The sequence below is a fragment of the Carcharhinus amblyrhynchos genome, chromosome 4 (assembly GCF_965287045.1).
Source record: "Carcharhinus amblyrhynchos chromosome 4, sCarAmb.v2.hapA, whole genome shotgun sequence".
NCBI lineage: Eukaryota > Metazoa > Chordata > Chondrichthyes > Carcharhiniformes > Carcharhinidae > Carcharhinus > Carcharhinus amblyrhynchos.
The window spans coordinates 90,950,526-90,970,522 of NC_137327.1; the positions used below are offsets into that span (position 1 = coordinate 90,950,526).

Sequence of the window (19,997 nt, forward strand, 5' to 3'; positions counted from 1 at the left end):
ATCACGTCCCCAGGGCCTATCGTGGAGGGCAGCACAACCAGATGTAAGGAGGCATACGCCTTTTTTACAGCACTAGCTGCCCTGAACTAGACAAGTTGAAGTTTCAAGCAAATTTAAAAGTCCGTGATAGGCCTGAGATAAGGCAAGTGCATAAGGTAAGATCTGGGGTTGGGGAGGGGGGGGGGGGGGGTTAGAATTTGGGAGCTATTTGCAGTCAGGGTTGGGGATGGGTCAGGTTCCAGGAACGAGTCAGGTACCTGTGGGGAGGGGGATGGACCTTGAAGCCCCGGGGTGTGGGGACAGGCTTCGGTGAGGGAAGGCAGGCCTTGGGGTGGGGGAGGGGAGGTGGAGAATTGCAGCTTGGAATATTTGGTGGGAGGTGGGGAGTTTTTGTGTAGATTTGAGATTGTGTGGGGGGAGGGGGTGTTCTCTTTCATAGTTATCCAGAAGTTAGTGATTTTTGTCCTAACCTTTTCTGGGTAACTGATGTACCACCATCAGAAGCATCCAATGTTTGTAATTTAAATTGCATTTTCAGATGGTTTCCAGTGCAGGGTGATTGCCCAAGGTAAGATTTCACTTCTTAAGCAATTGCTATGCAAATTTTCCTAGGAACTTCCTTGTGGTGGAACACCCACCACATCTTTGGGTATCCCCCAGTTACACTACCCTGAAGCTTGAAAGTTATGGCCCATTAAGAAACAAAAAATAAGTGCCTTTGCACCCGCCAAGCCATTTCTTTTTGATAGAATTCTAAAGTGTACCTCGATCCCATTTTTCATGAGAAACATGTCTTATTGCCTCTTGAAACTATTTGGCATCTATTTTTGGTGTCTTCCCTGACAACCCTCTACAATGCTTTTTTTTAAACCCCTTTTAGTGAAAATGTTCTATCATTTCCTGCCTTCCTCCTAGGTTTTAAACTATATTCCCTCTGTGTGGACCATTCTCCTTGGTGAGGAATTTGCATTGATTGGTGTTGCTTGCTTTCCTGGATGCAAATGCTTCCTTTCTTTGCTAGATGTTACTAGCAGGGACTGATCAAGTCACCACTGCATACTGTGATCCCAAGTTACCAGCGCTGCACATGCCAATTCATCTGGTTCTCAGCATTTAGCTGGCAAGGAACTATTTTATTCAGTTGTGAATTTTAAAGGGTTTTCAGAGTTAAAATCAAAACATGATTTTCTTATTAATAACACTTTCACATTCTGATGTTAGATGATTAAGTTCATGGTGCCAGGAGTCCTGTTCGCATGTAGGGAAAGTGATGTAAGTCTGGTTGGGGCTAGGGGATGGAAAAAGACCCATGCGTTGTAGATTGAGGAAAGACAGGAGAGAGTAATTGATATACTATGGCGGGAAAGGAATGGGAGCAATTGGTAAGAAAGAAATTCCAGCTTAAATATGGTTATGGAAAAACCCACTGGCTGAAACAGTTGGTTTCCCAGCAGATAATTTTGCTGCTGATCTTTGTGGGTGTACAGCAAATTTCAGTTCACTGTTCAATTCCATTTCTGCTGCATTCTTCCAGTGTGTAGATTGTTGAGGCATGTCCTAATTGGATTAATTAGGATCTGCTAGAAATAGTCAGCAAGTCTGACAGTCCTTGAGAGAAAAACAGTTAATAATTCAGGTTGTTTCAGAAGTGATAAAGTTAAAGATGTAACAGATTTTAAGTAAATAGAGGCCAGAAAAGGGGGCAGGAGAGAAAACAGTAATTAAGAGACCTGCGATGGAGCCAAAAAGAATGATGGTGAGCTGTGAATGGGGAAAGCAGAATCAACACTAATATCTACTGTCTAAAAACAAAACTCCTGGATCCCACCCCTTTTTATTATTAATGATTTGAAATTGTTGAACGCAAAGTGGAGTCTAATGACTGTGAAGTGCTTAATCGAACAACGCAGTGCTGATCCCTTGAGTTTCACTGGAACAATGTAAGAAGCAAAGGACAAAAAGGATGCAGTTGGACGGAAAATGACAAGTGCCCAGAAGCTTGGGTCAAGCTTGTGAACTGAACAGCACTTCCCAATCTGCATTTGGCCTTTCTGATGTAAAGGAATTGTGAGTAATGAATATAGAATACTAAATAGAAAGAAGTGCAAGTAAATCACTTTCTGTTGGAAGAATGTTTGAAGTCTTGAAGGTGGAGGCAGCGGGGGGTTCAAAGGCATGTGTTGCATCAGCTTTGTTTGCACAGAAGTGATATAAGGGAGCTGTTTTGGGGGTGATTGAGGAGTGGACTGGGGTAGCCCGGAGGGAATTATACCTTCAGGTTGCTGAAAAGGGGAGAAGACCAGTTGAAATATTTGGTGAGGGCATCATATTGGAGACAAAAGAGTATAATCTTTTGAATGTTGAGGCAGAGGGGATGAAGGTGAATATAAGGGGACTCTATCATTAATTCCCCCTCCCCCAAAACGAGAAAATTGAAAAGAAAATAAATGAAAAGAGGTAGAGGTAGTAAAGAGGAGGAGGCAGGTGGGAATTAGAAATAAAAGTTGGGAGAAAGAGGATCATCACTGAAGAAAAGAGTAAAAGGGAGAGAGAAGTGAAGAAGGGGGATGCATGAAGGAGAGAGAATTGAGAGAAGGAGAAGCAGGTGATAAATGATTCAAAGGTTATAGAACAGAGGAACAAAGGAGTGAAAAGAAAAACATTAATATCAGCAAATCCTTTTCATGCTCCAAAGGGCTTTACAGACAATTAATAATTGTTTTGTAGACAAATGTAGCGGCCAATTTGTGTGCAGATCTCAAGTGGTAGTTAAGGGTGACCATTCGTAATTGAGGGTTTTTTGAAGTGTGATTGTCAGGATACTTCAGAAAACTCCCTTCACGTTCTGCTTCCACCAAAAACGGCAACTGAGCCTTGTCATATTTTGATATTTCATTAGAATGACACTGAAATGTCAGTCTAGATTACAATCTATTAGGGCTTTAAACTGCAATTATCTTACTCAATTTAATTACTAAGCAAGTTGGCACCTGAGACTAAAAGTTGGAGAGGAGCCCTGGAGGAAAGAGTGGAATGTGAAGGGGAGAACAAAGGAGAAATGGGGTAGAAGTGAGAAGTGAGAAAAGCAGAGTGAGAAAGTTGAGTGTTCATGCTATAGTTGTAATTTTGTCACATTTTGCTGTATGCATTGGCAAATGTGTCTGGGGGGATTGTAGAGTCAGTCTTGGATGTCAGCTAGCTGCTTTTTTTGCATGGAAAGTGAGTTCCTTGTGCATGAGCAGAGAAACAATTGGAAATCCCCTTTAGCCACTAAGGTGACTGTAATTAACAGTTGGATCTAAAATTGCTAAGATTATCAGTCTCTGGACAATATCTGCAAAGCCTACTGCTGCTAGATTTCTTGTGAAAATGCTACTTGGTCATTGGGGAAACTCTTTAGTCTAAAGATTTTTAATTTTGCATATGTGGTTTAACCCAGCTAAGGCTGCCTGGAGTTTGGACAGAATGGAAATGAACCCCACACCAAGCAACTTGGACATTGCATTTGTTGATTTTCACTAACAGCCTTCTTGCATTGAAAATAATTATCTAAGTTGTACTGCTATATTCTTGGACTATTTGTTTCTTTTTGTGCCATTCCCATACCTCCAGATTTGAACTCTTTCCAACAAACTTCAAAATGGATTGATGATGTAAGGACAGAAAGAGGAAGTGATGTCATCATTATGCTGGTTGGGAATAAAACTGATCTAGCTGACAAAAGGTAACAAGCCTAAATTAATTTTCATGTGACCTTTTTATTTTGTATACTTTGCTCACCTTTTATTTAGCTGATGTTAGTGATGACTTTATTTGGTGTGAACTGTATTTTGGTAAATTTCTTACAATTCATCTGTTAAATGAGGTGATTAATAAATTATAATGTAGGTGTCATAGATAGCGTCTCATGAGATATGCACCAGACATCTGATGTGGTACGAGCAAAGTAGGGATGGGCTGACGGCTGCTGGATTTGTAATCCAGAGACTGAGGCTAATGATCTGGTGACAGGTTCAATTCTCTCCGAGGGAGCTGGTTTTTAATTAAATTTAATTAATAAATTTGGAATTGGATAGCTAGTCTCAGTAATGGCAACCATGAAACGATCAGCAATTGTTGCAGAATGCCATCTGATTTGCTATCTTTACTTGGTCTGGCCGGCATGTGACTTCCGACCTACAGCAATGTGATTGACTCTTAACGGCTGTAATCTGATGGCCAAGCAAGCCACTCAGTTCAGGGGTGATTCGGGCAGGACAACAAATTTTTTTTGTTTTTGTTTTAATCCAATTTATCAAATCACGTCCAATTCAGAGTCTCCACAAGTGAGACGTTCCCGATCCAAGCTGATAAGATAGGGCTCTCACCTCCTGTCTTGGGCTTCATCTACATGAACCAAGTTGATTGGAGTGGGCATAGCTCCTCCTCCAAGTCTTGATCTCACTTGCATCTTAGCCAAAAGCTTTTAAAAATTGTTTCAAATGAAGCTGAAATGTAACCTAATGACTTCAAGTACAGCATGTCAATACTACACTTGATCTTTGCCTCGCCCTCTTGGCCTTTTGGCTATAAATGCTGGCCTTGTAGATGGCACTCAGATCACGTGAAAGAAAAACAAAAAGTTTCTTTGGAACCATTAATAGATCAAATAATCCCTTTACTTCTAGGGTATGTTACAATGTCACAGTTTTTGGTTTTCCTTTCATCATGTGATGATATGGTGTTGCATTTCCATTGTTGTAGGCAGGTTTCAATGGAGGAGGGCGAGAGGAAAGCAAGGGAACTGAATGTAATGTATATTGAAACCAGCGCTAAAGCAGGATATAATGTCAAGCAGGTAGGTACACATACGCTTAAAAAGCTAAAAGGTTCCTCTTGGGCTTGAAACTGTGCTACCCTAAATTTGCAAAATGATTCCTGTGAAGCAGGCTAAATTAATGTATAAAGCTTTTGCCTTAATACATGAATCTTTATTATTTAATTTATATTTTAAATACACAATAAAATTATCCAATTATTTATTTATTACAACTGGTCAATGTTACTACAAATGCAAAGCTGTGCAACTCAGGGACTGCAGCAGTTCAAGAAGGTAGCTCACCACCGCCTTCTCAGGCAACTAGGAATGAGCAATAAATGTTGACCTAGCCAATGACTAGTTGTTGTTTAAAAACCTCATCTTAGCAGCAGAATAATATGTTGTGCATTTTACGTAGTTTAACACTGCTGTTATGTCTCATACAATATATGGAGAGTTTTAGGGCCTCTGATTTTCACTATATTTATAAATGATTTAGATAAAGGAATAATGAACCATATATCCAAGTTTGTTGACAACAATTAGCTACAAGAGGTTGTTGGTAGATTAAGTGATTGGACAAATCTGTGGCAGATGGAGTTCAATATTGCAAATTGCCATGTCAACTTTAAATCTCAAAAAGATCAGTGTTGGCTCATTTAATGGACTGGTGTGCATCAGATTGGTGCAAACAATATGGAATTTGATTCCTATTCTGGCTGGGGTGGATTGGCATCTGCCTCCTTAGCCTACATGTGGTTGAGATTGCAGCACTGTGAGTCAAGACTTTCCTTCAGGCAGAGAACGCCAAAAGAAAGCTCAGATTACACTTTGTTTTGAATACTACGATCCATTCAGGGCTCTACAAGTCTGGAAGGCCATATTAGCCTTGAATTGGGTGCAGCACAGATTCACTGGAATGATTAGGGCTAAGTGGGTTAAATTATGAAGACATATTGCATGAACTATTGTATTCCTTTTTTATTCAATATTTAATGGATGAACTAATTGATAATTTGGAGGATTTCATGGGGTGGTTCAAAGCTACTTCTGGGAGAGTGCAGAAGAAAATGCATAACCTTAATTTAGAGCTACTCTATTGAGGTGATATAAGGAAGCACTTCCTCATACAAAAGTATTGGCAATCTGAAATACTATTTCCCCAAAAAGTTGAGGCTCAGTGAACTAAAAATTTGAACGTTGAAATTGATAGATTTTTGTTAGGCAAGTGTATTAAGTGCTGAAGGATCAAGTTGGATAGTCGGAGTTAAAATGCAGATCAACCAGGATCTAATTGATGGCACAAGGGACAGAACAGCCTACTTCTGTTTAAATGTTCCTACAAAAATGGTTTAACATTAGAAGTTTATCAAGTTTTAAGAAATATTTTCTCCTTTTGGCCAGCAATCTATTTGAAGATATCAAGCAAAGAAAATGTAAATCTTCATATTTCCCAAAATATTGGGATACTACCTTTTTCATAGGACATGTGCACCTCCACCGAACTACCAATGTTCTTGCAGTTAAAAGACATCTCGTGTTCTCAGGACATCCCGAAGTTAATATTAATTGAGTAAACTATGCCACCAATTCTCAAATAGCAAGATTCCACAATCAGCAGATGAATGAATGATATATTTTTATTAAGGAATGTTGGCCCAGAGACTGGGAATAATCCTTGCTCTTGAGCAAAACAATGGATCTTTACATCCATCTGAACAAAGCACCTGAGGACCCGGCTTAATGTCTAATTAGAAAGATTGCATTCCCTTATAACTTCCCTTATAAATTATGCTGTCAGTTTTGAATAATTGCATTATAGTCTGCTGAAAACTGCAGATTTCAGTATTTTAGTCACACTCCACTCTAGAATCAAAGGATGTTATTTACTAATTTGTGACATTTCTCTCTAAAGACCATTCTCCTTAAGCTATTTAAAAAATATTTAGATGAGTTTACAAAGATAGGTATTCTGGTGGGAGGGGGTTGTTAGTGTTGGGTCCCCACATTAAAAACTCCTATTGGGGCATGTGAAGTGTGGTGCTGGGCCCCACTTTAAATTCTTACTGAGGAAGATGGGAGATGTTTCTTATGCTATTGCCCCGAATAAGCTGATTTTTCAGGGCATGAATTGATTGCTCTAAGGTACAAATGATATTCAGTTTAAATTTGAGTTCAAGTTTGTTTACAGTTTGGATTTCCACAAACTGATTCTTCCTGAGGTTCCTGCCTCTGACCAAATTTATGAATTTCTGTAGCTAGTCAACATGATGTATTATGTAATTATCTAAATTCCTAAATGTTTATTGCTCTAAATATTTATAAAGCTAAATGATCAAAGTAGTTTACATTTTGCAGTTATGAGGATGTTAGCTGGAAGGAGGGGTTACTGAAGTGCCAAAGCAAGGTACGCGGTGCAGAATTGGAGAAGATGCTAAGCTCGGTCAGTATTAAGAAACTGGATTATCAATGGAAATACATTGTTGGAGTACCATTCTGACAGTGGCCATCGCTTTTTTCTGTTTTGTGACTCCTGGATATTTTCCCTTACTTTTATTTACCACTTTTAAAATGTTGACATTAGTTAAAACATATTGGTTCCTTTCTTAAATGGAAGAAATCAGTCCTGTGGTTAGAAACTGATAATCCACCATATGTGTTTGCCAATGAATTAAATAAAAAAAACTATCTCTCCACGGCCTTGCTTAACTATTTCTGAAAGCCTCTCAAGACTTCAATGTCCTCCAGTTGTCTGACTCAAACTCTATTTCTTCAAATCACTGTGAAGAAATGGCATTTCAAGAAATGTGCAATGTGAATGTATGTTATTGAATTTGCTTGTGATATAAAGTAATTCCCTAACGGTTTGTGTTGGCCACCTCTCTACAATACATGTCCCCCTCAAGTGAAGACAGTAATAAGCTTGGTTTGTCATATCTTGGTACTAGATGCCACTTATTACTGAGCTATCTTATAATTTGTAGCAAGGTGGTCCCAAATCAGCCATTTCTTCTTTCAACTAGTGAAAGCAAGTTGATAGAGTAAAAGTGGGGGAAGGTGAGGGTGCAGGTGGAATTGGTAGTTTGGTACAAGTTACAGTTGCTGATAAATCCCACAAAGCACATGTCCAGAGTGAGTTTGCTCTGTTTTGATAGCTTGTCTTCTGTTGCCTTAAGTCTTGTTGCGCTTAGCCTTGAGTCAACAGCTTCTATCTCCTTTCTTTCAGCTTTTCCGACGTGTGGCGGCTGCACTGCCTGGCATGGACAATGCACCTGAAAAGAGTAAAGAAGACAGTATCCTTCATTGCATTTTCCCGTGACTTTTTAAATAATATCTGGCTGTAGGTCAGAACACAAACCAATAGTTATGGTAAAATAGTTGTTTTATTATTCGTCAGGATGCACTCAAAATAATAACCTCCTTTTACATAATTTAGAAATTTAAACAACATTAGAATATGAATGACTGGGTGAGTTTTTTAGCTCTGAAGTTATTGACGTTCAATAAGGTTAGTTATTTCCTTCTTTGAAGTCAAGTAGTATATTTTACTGAGTTAAAAATGTTACATAGGTACAGTTTCCTTTACGTACAGTAACTGGGGTGTGTTAATATAGTAATGTATTTTCTGTATAATCATGAAGTATTAGAGCTCTTTGAAATAGCTGTGGACCATTCCTTTCTCAGTTTTGGGACAATTAATTCAGTTCCTTGTGGGGGCAAGATGTGCAACATTACCTGAAGAAAATGAGGAGAAATAAAATATTAGGCAATTCTTTACTATCGTTTGCCTTTCCATAGTTACAAGAAACTTCAAACATCGGTTTGCTATAGGTGTGGTTGAGTTGTTGTGGAGGAAGTGTATGAGAGGGAGCAGAAAGGGGGATACAAAGATAATGCCAGTGGCTTTATTAGTAGCTGAGAGGAAAAAAATAAATGAGCCTAAAGTGCTGAACAAGGAGGTGGCACAGTGGTTAGCACTGCTGCCTCTCAGCGCCAGGGACCCGAGTTTGATTCCCAGCTTAGATCACTGTTTGTGTGGAGTTTGCATGTTCTCCCCATGTCTGCATGGGTTTCCTCCAGGTACTCCGGTCTTCTCCCACAGTCTAAAATTCGTGCTGGGTACATTGACCTGAACAAGCGCTGGAGTATGGCAACTGGGGGAATTTCACAGTAACTTCATGGCATTGTTAATATAAGCCTTACTTGTGACTAATAAATAAACTAAACTCTATAAACTTTAAGCTGGTATAAGTGAGGGTATGGATGCTACAAATGGAACCTGCACCTATTTTTCAAGGCTGGGGGAGAAAATGTCACCAAGATTCCTGATGACCATTCAGTAACTCAGAACAGACCAGGGGTTAGAGAAGTCCAGAAGTGTTCAGTATGTGAGGGAAGGGCACCCCAGACAGAACAAGGCTTTCAATAGAGGCCAGTGAATTCTTCTACTTCCCATCCTCAGCTATCTGGTGCATGCCAGCTTGAAAATTGAGGCTGGGTGCGAAAAGGCCTGTAAGTGCCAATTAAGTGAAACAAGGGTTGTCTTCCCATCTGATGCCTTGCCTGCCCCACCATAAAATCACTTCTGCGCCGAGGCAAGGAAATCCAGTCCATACAATTTAAAGATTCCACCCCCACCCCAATCCACCAGAGAAGTATAATTCGGACTGATGTTGAAGATGAAACATTAAACCCAGGGCCCCGTCTATTGTCTTGGTGCATGTAAAAGGTCCATTGGCACTATTTTACAGAATTAAGGATTATTCTGCTGCCTTGGCCAAGATTTACCACTAAGTTAGAACTGCAGAAAACAGGTTAGCTGGTCATTTTTAGATGGCTATTTTTGGGAGTTTGTTGTGCACAAGCTAGTTGTTGTCTTTTATTCGAATAGTGACTACACTAAAAAGTACTTTATTGGCTGTAAAGCTCTGAGATGTTTTGTGAGGTGCTGTATAAGGGCAAGTCTTATTTCAAAAGGGTAAAATTTCCTTAACTCCATTTACACAGTGATTGATATCAAGCTGGAGAAACCACCAGAACCACCAATCAACGAGGGTGGCTGCTCCTGCTAATACTGGCACAATCAAACTGTTCCCTATTGGCCAGCATCACCAACTGCATTACAGTCATTGACTAGCCACCTTGCTCCCTCTTGGTGGTGTGCTGGCTCAGTAATGTGTGAACGTGCTGCTGTAATCACACCAGGAGCTTCTTCATTCAGAAAATTCAATTTCATTTCCTTCAGCTGCATGGTTTATTTAAGATCAGAGATCAAAGTTTGATTTAATTATGTTATGTATTGCACTCTAACACTGAGCGATGCAGTCCTCTACATTGTACAGAAGTGTGTGCACGATGTAAAATGTTTGTGTGAATATGCAAAGATGTTGCTGTGTCAGGTTTTCAATAAAAAGGAAAAATTGTCTATGATGAGGTCCTGATGTGGGTATGAGCTGAGGTGCTGATGCTGCTTTGACCAGAGAGAATGATTTTTTTTTTCCTGGGAAGGAGGGGAAGCACCAATATATTCAACAAGACTCCTGGTATCTCTCAATGTCTTAATATGCTGCCTTGGGTGATCTGTGATGAGGTGGAGCAGCCTTCTTGCTATTATGTGGTGCTAGAACAAAATTGATTTTCTACCATTGGAAGCCAGTAAAGTTGCATTCTTTTTGCCCTTTCTGGATGTGTGTCTTAGCTCATATACACAGCTGTGTGGAGTTCAAGTTCAGGAGAGCAAGTGCAGTGGTGTAATATCTGTTTATTTAAAGTTGGAAATCAGTTGATGGTCAATGGGGAAAGTATCTGAAGGTTTTCCTCTGAGTAGCCCCTCAGAGTCTCCTTCCCAAGTAGATAGTGATTATGGCATTGCACAAATAGACAGCATCCAACTTCAATACCCATGAAATAACTCAATCATGCTTTGTAATTTAAGTTCTGGTGCAGGATGTGATGGCTGATATGTACAGTGTCATGTTTTGGTGGTTGCTGTTTACTGAATCTATTTGGCCAATATCCTAATGAAGAGTAGCCCTTTCAAATAGTCCCCGCAGGTTTCAGGTTCAAAATGAATTGGTGCTTTTACATTCTGCATTTTTCTTAGTTATAATAACTCTGACATGCTGACCCTTTTCAGGTTGTCATGTGAAAAGTAATAGTCATTTTTGGTTACTCTTAATGAACGGCTCCAAATTTCTTGAAATATCTTTTTGTTTGGGAGAGGTCTCCACTGTGGAGAGGTACGTTTGAATTTTATTCATAGGTCAGGGTGACTATGTAACTGGAGAATTGTTTGATTGCAATTATGTACATTCCACATGGCTCACTGTTTCAGACTAAATGGAGTGTTTCTAAATAATTTTGCTGCAGCTAAAAGAAAGTTGCCATCCCAGACCTCAGTTTGTGTTAGTAGTAACTTATTCACCAGGCCCCTTTGTGAGCTAGGAATTTTGAGGGAACTGTCCTGCAGGTGAGCCACAGTTAATTAGTTTTTAAAGCCTCTGGGTATTGTGCTGCTCTGTACTGTCTCTACTTGCGGTTGCAAAAAGGCTATAATGTGTAACTGGTGCTTTGGATTTAGTAGGAGTTGAAGTTTGTTGTTGCTTCATGAGCAGCTGAAATCTTTGCCCCAGTAGTAAGCTCAGTTCATATTTATGTGAATCCTTTGTTTTAATGGACTATATAAAATCTTAAATAGATTTGTTGGGAACAGTTTGATGTATTTATAATTTTGAACTAACATCTTAAACCACAATTATTGGCTATAAAATTGTTTGCTGTAAATTTTTGATGTGACCTTATTCCTGCCAGATTAATTGTTCATGTGATGTTGTGTATAATTCCATCAGTGCACATTGATTTGCTGTGTTAGTATTGATTGTAGAAGCTTAAGGTAGTACATTTGTACCAGAGGTGTACCCAGCAATGTAGGCTACACATATTTCTTGGGCAATGTTACTTGTATTTGTTTAAACTGCTGTTTGGTGTGAAGCGACAACCAAATGGGGAGGTATTAATGTAAGCGTAATGGTTGATGCTAACTCATCAGCAGACTTAAAATTAACTCTTTATATCCAGCAGTATACTTTTTGTACCAATAATTTGAGTGGAAGTGCTATTACTGTACCTTTTTGGAAGAGCCTATAATATTTACTGGAACTGATGATCATTGCAGGGGTACTTTATTCCACAAAACACATCATTTTTTTGCCAATTGAGAATTGATTAGAATGGAAAACAGCATAATTAGCTGGATTGTGGTGTTCTCAAAGAACTGAAGGTTGTGTTCAGATTTTCTGACTGGGTCCTTGGATAAACAGCAATTGTCCTAAATCAAGTAGGCATTCACTGTGGCTCACTTGAAGTATGCCCTGCATTTCTAATGACACTTTTAAAATAAGCAATTTACCTTTATTTGGACGAATAGCAACATAAGTGAGAGGGGTCAAGTTCGTTGCTCAGTGAAATACTCCATTTGAACTTGCCATGTCTAATCAGCTTCATTTGAGGATGAGTGTATGCAAGGTTGAAGTTGTAACTGATACCAAGTGTGGCTTTCCTGTTTGTGATTACAATAATGGTTGGTATTTTAATGCAGCCTGTGGAGGGCAGTAATGAAGGATACTCTTGAATAATTCAAAAACAGCCTATTATAATGGAAATATTTGCAGATAAGTACTGGAGCCTCCTCCATCAGTGGTGTGTTTTTCTTTTTGAATATTTAAAGTTGTCTTTTTGTTGTAAATATTTGACAGTTGTAATGTTCCCATGTCTGTGTATGCATTTACTAGATTAACATCTTTGGAAAGGCAGTAAGACACTAATCCACTTGCCTGTACTGAAGTTTATACCCTTTATCAAATTAGATTAGCTCAGCCTGTGTACCTGTCTAAAGTCTTTTGCAAAGATAAATATCCTGTCACCCAAACTGTTCACTGACACATTAACTGTTTAATAAAGAAAATTTGTCTTCATATTTCCATAATTAAAATAGTCTCATTACAGCTAGATATTAGAATATTTGTGTTAAGGTACCACCTCTTGTTGTAAAGTCACATCCTTGTATTACACACAATAAAATGAGCCATTTCACCACTTAGCCAGTTTGTAATGGGTTTGTCATGTGTGTATTTATCTGAGCACCAAAGTGAGGAGTCGTCGAGCTGGATGTCGAGTGCTTGTGCCCTCTGGATTCTACTAAATATTCTTGGATCAGATCCAACAAGAATGAAATTGAAAATGTCACATCTGAAATTTATGCATAAAATGCTGATAATGCACAGCTTGTCTGTCAATTCCATGCTCCAACATTACCATTTGAAATGGCAGCATCCATTTTATTAAAAAGGGTCAATAAATGTAAATTATTGAAAAAGTAAGCTAATAAGGTGGAGCCTTTTCAAATTCCAGATGTTTGGTAGACTGCTCATGCTCATACTGCACAGTCCAAATTCACTGAATAAAAATTTCAACTCGAGCAAAATTCAGGCCACGGTGATCATTAAATTGGAACTTTCCAATTCAATGAACAAATTAATTATTCATTTGAAGTATGTAATTTCCTTGAATTTTCAATTTTGCTTAAGCCAATAATTGAATATCAAGGTAAAAATTACATGGGAAGTCTTTCATTTGCTCAGAGATGTTATCATAAATCACTGGGGCTTGTTCTGACATGTTTGTTTTCATCAGAAGAAAGTTTGGGTTTTATTCAGACGAAGTAAACACTTTAATCTCCCTAAATTCTTCATCACTTTCTAAGAAAGTTATACAACTGTATTGTAATATGACGTATGGAAAGGGATCACAAATAAAGGAAGAGAGGGAGAATTGTATGTCTGTATATAAGAAGATTTGCAGGCGAGTGGGGCTATTTGGGTAGCTCTTCCAAAGGGCTGGCACAGATGCGCTGGACTGAATGGCCACCTTACTGTAAGGTTTTCTCATTCAAATGAAATTGAGAGAGTTGTGGGAGAACAGCAACCAGGATGCCAAAATGATGAACTTCTGTATAAAATTGGACATAAGAATTTGTATGGAAAGGTTTGGGTACTGTAGACAAAAAAAAAATCCACAAGGATGTGAATCACTATAGCTAACGTGGTTGTGAAATAACACAGGAGGAATAGAATGAAAAAATTTGGCATTTGGTGCGTAAGCAAAAGGAGATTTATTGTCTCTAATACATGCTGATTCAAGGTTGAGACATTAAGTACGTAAGCTTCTTGGTCAGTGTATGATGGTTTGTGCAAGTTAGAAAAAAACTTTCAACAAAATGACTTTGAAGTAAGTGAGAATATTACAGATGCATGAAGCATAACTTTTCAAAGTTCTCTTGATTTGAGAACCAATGATTTGAATTGGAAAATTATGCTGGTATTTAAGAAAATAGGGAAAAAGAAAATTAAAGTCCTACATCTTTTGTCAGGAAATTGCTAGACTCTGTAACTAAGGACTGAACACCTTGAGTATGTTTAGTTATCATAGAGAACCAGCATGGATCTATAATAGGTAGGTCATGCATGACAAAGGTTTTTTTTGAAAAACTACTAAACTGGTAGGGGAATGTCTACAGATGTTAAGTAAACTTTCAGAAGGCATTTGATAAAGTCCCTCATAAGAGACTGGTAGCTGAAGTTGAAGCTCATGGAAGTGAAGGCAAAACTGCTGTGTGGATTTAGATATGGGCAAAAATGGGGTCTTCCAGTTTGGACCTAAAACATAGAGCAGTATGCTTTCTAAATGGAGAAAAGCTAAAAACAACAGAGCTCCCAAAAACCTTGGGATTCTAGGTGCACAGATCACCAAAATGTCCTGAACATGGCCTTAAATTAATCAAAGCCACTATTGGGTTGCTGGTTTTTATATCCAGGAGATGAATGGGAGGGGCATACAAGACATCCTTCAGCTATAAAAGGCCCTGGTTTGACCACACCTGGGATACGGTGTGTGTTCTGGACATCACACCTGAGGAAGGATATAGTGACCTAGAAGGGAGTGCAATATAGATTTATTGAAGTCTGAGAAGCACTGACACAACTAAGATTGTATTGCCTGGATTTAGAAGTTTAGGCAGTGACCTGATAGGTCTCAAGATATTAAATGGAACAGGTAGGGCAGATGGAGAGAATTACTTCAGCTAGTTAGGGAGTCTATGACTAAATGGCGGAGTCTCAAAATTAGAGCCAAGCTTTTTGAGACTGAAAGTAGGAAATGGTTCTTCACAGAACAGATGGTGGAAATTTGGAATTCAGAATGGAAATTGATGCTAGATGCATTCTCAATTTTAAAACTGAAGACATATGAGTAAAGATGGATATGTGGAGTTGGATTTCAGATATGCCATAATCTTGTGAATGGTAGAATCGACATGAGGCTAAATAACCTATTTCTGTTCCTATGTTCTTCATAAGCTAACAACACTGGGGTTCAATTCTAAAGGCATGGAATTGAAAATCAAATAAGTTATGTTAAATTTCTACAGAACCATGGTTAGACTACAGACTACATTTGGAGTATTGTGAACATTTCTGGTCTCCATATTATCGAAAGCATATCGACATTAGACCAGTTGCAAAAATATTTAGAATGGTACCAGAATGGAGTGGTTATATCTATCACTGAAAATTGAACAAGCTGGAGCTCTTTTCATCAGAAAAGGGAACACAGAGGTTGACCTGATGGAGGTTATCAAGATTGCAAAAGGGTTTGACGAGGCACATCTGGAGGGCAGAATCTTCGAGCCTCACCAGCAGTGGGAATTGTGGAGGATTTAATTTGGTGGGAGGACGAAGAATGTTTCTGAAGGCAGAATAAGCAGTTTTGAGGGAGTTAAAGATGGGTTGAGCTTCCTGACAAACAATGTTGGGAATGCAATTTGCGTATATTAGCATCTCATGCATGCTTAAAAAGCCACCTTGCTGGAATTAAGTTCAATCTCCAAATTAACTTCCCAGCCAGCAAGAATTTAGAATGTCCAATTTTATGACTCTATACAAGTGGTATGCACCTTGTGCACTTCTTCCATGACTTTGCAATCAGTTGATGCTGCTTTGGGGATGGTGCATAACTTCACTCAGAGTGCTAGTAACAAAAGCTATGACTGGACATGGGAGGCAGGTGAAGAATGCAAGGAAGGGGTAGGGTGGACTGAAGGCTTAACAGGAGGCAAGCTAAGTAGGGAAGAAGGGGAAAAAGAGTGACTTAGAGGGTGGGGTTGATGGGGTCCAGGGAGTAAACTCAAGGTACTAGTAATAGGAGGCAACTGTCACAGTTTTTGGGGTGGGGGGGGTGGGAGCGGGGTGCAGGTGCTGCAGCAAGGATGAACTGGGATGCAGTAGGTTGGAATGTTCAGAGATATTTTGGTTGGTGAGGGTTTCATGGTAGAGGGAATCACTCCAACTTCCACTGGACTTAGAACAGAAGATTCTGCCCAAAGGTGTTTCTACTCATAGGGGAGACCAGAACAAGGAGTTATAAAAATTAGATAGCGGCAAATAAATCCAATAGACAATTCAGGGGACACCCTTTTGATCAGCGTGGTTGCAATGTGGAACTTGCTGTTTAGGATTATTTGAGGTGGCATGCATTTAAGGGGAATCTAAATGAGAGAGCAAGGAATATAAGGATATGTTGATAAAGTTTGATATGGAAGGGTGGGTGAAAGTTTGTATAGAGCATAACCACTGACATAGACCTCCTGGGCTGAAGTGCCTATTTCTGTGCTGTCAACGTTGGTTCTAGTACTATTATTAATATTTTAGTGATACAAGAAAATGATTTATGAAACGTTTTTGGAAATATTTAACTGATCAGGTTTAATGTAATTAAGTATATTAACATTTTTATATTAGTGGTAATGTAAATGAGGATATGTATTTCTAAATTGAACATGGTAAATATATATTTCAAGGTATTAAATAAATCTGATTGAATTTTATTCTAGTTAAACAACTAATTAGAAAATGAAAGTTATCATGAAAAAGGGTGAATTTCTGGAATGGGACACGCTATTAAATTTAAAGACTTTTGGCATGAAATCTCAAAGCATTTTCCACTTGAAGGGTAGTGAAATATTGAATAATATATAAAATATTATACAGTGATATGGCAAACATCCTCTTTGTAGCTTGGATAGAACCAATACAAAAATACTTCATGCTGTGGGTGGCACAGTGGCTAGCACTGCTGCCTCACAGTGCTAGGGACACAGGTTCAATTCCCAGCTTGGGTCCCTGTCTATGTGATGTTTGCACGTTCTCCTCATGTCGATGTGGATTTCCTCTGGGTGCTCCAGTTTCCTCTTGCAGTCCAAAGATATGCGGGTTAGGTGGATTGGCCATGCTGAATTGCCCCTTAGAATCAGAGTCAGGTAAATGCTGTTATGGAGATAGGGCCTGGGTGGGATTGTGGTTGGTGCAGAATAGTTGGGCTGAATGGCCTCCTGCACTGTAGGATTCTATGATTTCCATATGTCCGTTAGTGGAATGTTAACCTTTATCTTGAAGTTACCCCAAGAGGCAGTTGATGATTTCAGCTGAAAAATTCAAGCCACATTGATAGATTTTTTTTAATCTGATGGAAGGTCATTAATTTGAAATATGAACTTTTTTCCTCTCATAAAAGTGACCTACTTGCCATTTCCAGTACTTTATTTCAGAATTCCAGCACTCATAATATCTTGCTATTTGTGTTGATAGAGTTTAGCAGGTAATAGGGATATGAAACAAAGGCAGATAAATGCAGAGTTGAGGTACAGATCAAGCGTGATCTAATTGAATGGCCTCAAAGGGCAAATTGGCCTATCACTCTTCCTTTCATCCATTTCCCTTCATGTACTTGTCGGTGCTATTGTCTTCACCTATTTTTGTGCGGTACTAAGTTCCACATTATCTGGGATCTTGTCCCTAACTTTGTCTCACTTTTCCTGTTTCTCGCTTTTTACGCAGTTGATTTTTTTTCCATTTCTTTTCTCCGTACTTTTTCTTTCTCACTATCCTGTCTCTCTCTATTTGGATCCTGTCGCCTACCTATCTCTCCTCTCTATTTCTTGCTGTCCTTTTCGCTTTTGCTCTCTGTCTCTTTCTAACTTTCCCAGTCTCTTGATTTCTTTCTTGCTCGTCCTGTTTCTCCCTATCTCTATCGCCCTCTATATCCAGGTCTCCCTCGAAGTCCATTATTTCTCTCATTTTTCTACTTGTCAGTCTGTTTTTCTCTCACGTTTCCATTCTCTTTGTCTCGATGCTCCCTTTCTTGATTCTCTCTCATTTTACCCTCTCTCTCCCTCTCTGCTCCTCATTCTTTCTGACTGTCGCTGACTTTACCAGATGCCAGTCTGAGTTCAATTCTGTTTGTGCCGGAGCTCCCGAGCGCAGTTTTTGCTGTTCCGCCAAATCACTGAAATTACCAGAACAGCGAGGGAGTAGCAGCGCCATTCGGAGCGGGGAGGATCCGATAGCAAAGCGCCAGCTGGGAACACTTCCACAAATCCTGCCGTTTGCAAATATTGAGTGACTCGATGGTCACAGCTACTCATTGGTATAATGGGGTAGACGGAGCGTCGAGTGTAAAAGGAAGGGTTTGAGGCTCAACAATGGTTCACATAGAAGGTGCAGTGCAGCATCTTTATATAATACAATACCTGCCGTGCCTGTTCTCTAAAGCTCTCCGTGCCGCGTGTGCTTTGTTAGTTTGTGATAAAATGTACTCCTTCAGAGTAGCTGATGAGTTTGTTGCACTTCTCATCGGATGAGAACAAAAGTGGACTTGTACTGAAATCGCTGCGTCATATTTTTTGTGTGGGGTCTCTCATATTTAGTCCCGTGGTTACTGAAGCAGTTCAGTACACAAGGGCACCCTTTTGGGGGTATTCACAGAGGCTGCTAGTGAGCCTGACCATGGTTGTGCGTTCTAAAAATTGTTTTAGACTTCATCAGAGACGTGCCCGCACGTGCTGTATAATACTTTGAGTGTAACATTGATATTAAGTTACTCCTGGCTGTTATCACATAGAAAAACAATTCGCAAGTAAAACCTTGGGAGAAGTGGATCAAGTTTTGCTGTGATTTTATTTTTCACGTTTTTTATATTGAAACAGTTTTCGTATAGGTTTTTGAAAGCCCATATGCTCCACTGATTATTTTTCTCCAGCGCACAAAGATGTTTTGTGTGAATTAGTAAGATTAAGCCAGGGCAGGCAGCTGGAGTGTTTCAACAATTGAAGCTAATAGAATTGGAACAGATTAAGTTTAAAAGTGTCAACAGCATATTGATGTTTTGCCTTTTTACGGATAGGGTGCTTTCGTTGTCCTACGATTATTGTGATTTCACTCCCAAGTATGGTTATCGACTGGTTAACTTTCTAACACTGAGTTTTGCAGCTATGAGTGCTTAATTCATTCATAAAACAGCGTATTTCAGTAGAAAATACAATCACTTATAAATCAGGGCAACATAATGCAGCAAATTCCCATTATGGCAAGTGCCTGGATGTACATGTGCATAAGTTATTGAAAGTAGAAGGATCTGTTGAGAAGCAAAAACCAAGAGGTTTTTTCTCCTGATGTAGGAAAAAATGAATGGTAGATTACTGTGAGCCACTGATGTTATGCCTAGTTTATAGAACATTGTTGATCAAGGTTTCCTTGTTCAAAAGAAGATAAGCTCAGCAACTACAAACCAGTTAGTTTAACTTTGGTGGTGGGGAAGCTTCTCAAAACAATAATGCAGGGCAGAATTAAGTCACACGGACAAATGTGGGTTGATTAAGGTGGGGGGGGGAACAGCTGGAGCTTAACTAGCTGGAATTTTTCGAAAAGGGAACAGAGTTGATGAGGGCAATGCTGTTGATGTGGTGTACGTGCACTGCCAAAAGGCATTTGACACTGCAACAAAATAGACTTGAGAAAAGTAATAGCTCTTGAGATAATCAGCCGTGGATAACAAAGGAGGTAAAGGAAAGTGTTAAATTAGAAGTGGATGCGTTTACAGTAGCTAAGAGTAGTGGGTGAGATGAGGATTGGGAGAGGTTTAAATGTCAACAAAGAATGACAAAGAAGTTGATAAAGAAGGGTAGGATAAACTATGAAGCTGGGCTAGCGCTTAATATAAAATAGGATAGCAAGAGTTTTTATAAATACGTAAAAAGGAAGAGGCTGGCTTGGGGATGAGAGGGGGGACTTAGTGGTAGGGGATGGGGAAA

General features: G+C 39.2%; 2 protein-coding genes across 5 annotated transcripts in view; both read left to right on the forward strand.

Moving 5' to 3' along the window:
- rab41 (RAB41, member RAS oncogene family) overlaps positions 1-12,896 on the forward strand; it is a 46,541-nt gene extending 33,645 nt beyond the window's left edge. For both annotated transcript variants that reach the window (XM_080187523.1, XM_080187524.1), the window contains exons 5-8: positions 3,613-3,724; positions 4,744-4,837; positions 8,025-8,091; positions 9,806-12,896. In XM_080187523.1, the coding sequence (XP_080043649.1) occupies positions 3,613-3,724; positions 4,744-4,837; positions 8,025-8,091; positions 9,806-9,870 (338 nt within the window). In that variant the 3' untranslated portion in view covers positions 9,871-12,896. The remainder of the gene's footprint in view (positions 1-3,612; positions 3,725-4,743; positions 4,838-8,024; positions 8,092-9,805) is intronic.
- Positions 12,897-18,170: 5,274 nt separating this feature from the next.
- Positions 18,171-19,997, forward strand: part of dlg3 (discs, large homolog 3 (Drosophila)) — a 496,785-nt gene continuing 494,958 nt past the window's right edge. The window contains exon 1 of one of the 3 annotated variants that reach the window (XM_080187527.1): positions 18,171-18,405. In XM_080187527.1, the coding sequence (XP_080043653.1) occupies positions 18,390-18,405 (16 nt within the window). In that variant the 5' untranslated portion in view covers positions 18,171-18,389. The remainder of the gene's footprint in view (positions 18,406-19,997) is intronic. The other 2 variants (XM_080187526.1, XM_080187525.1) reach the window with 2 other exon arrangements.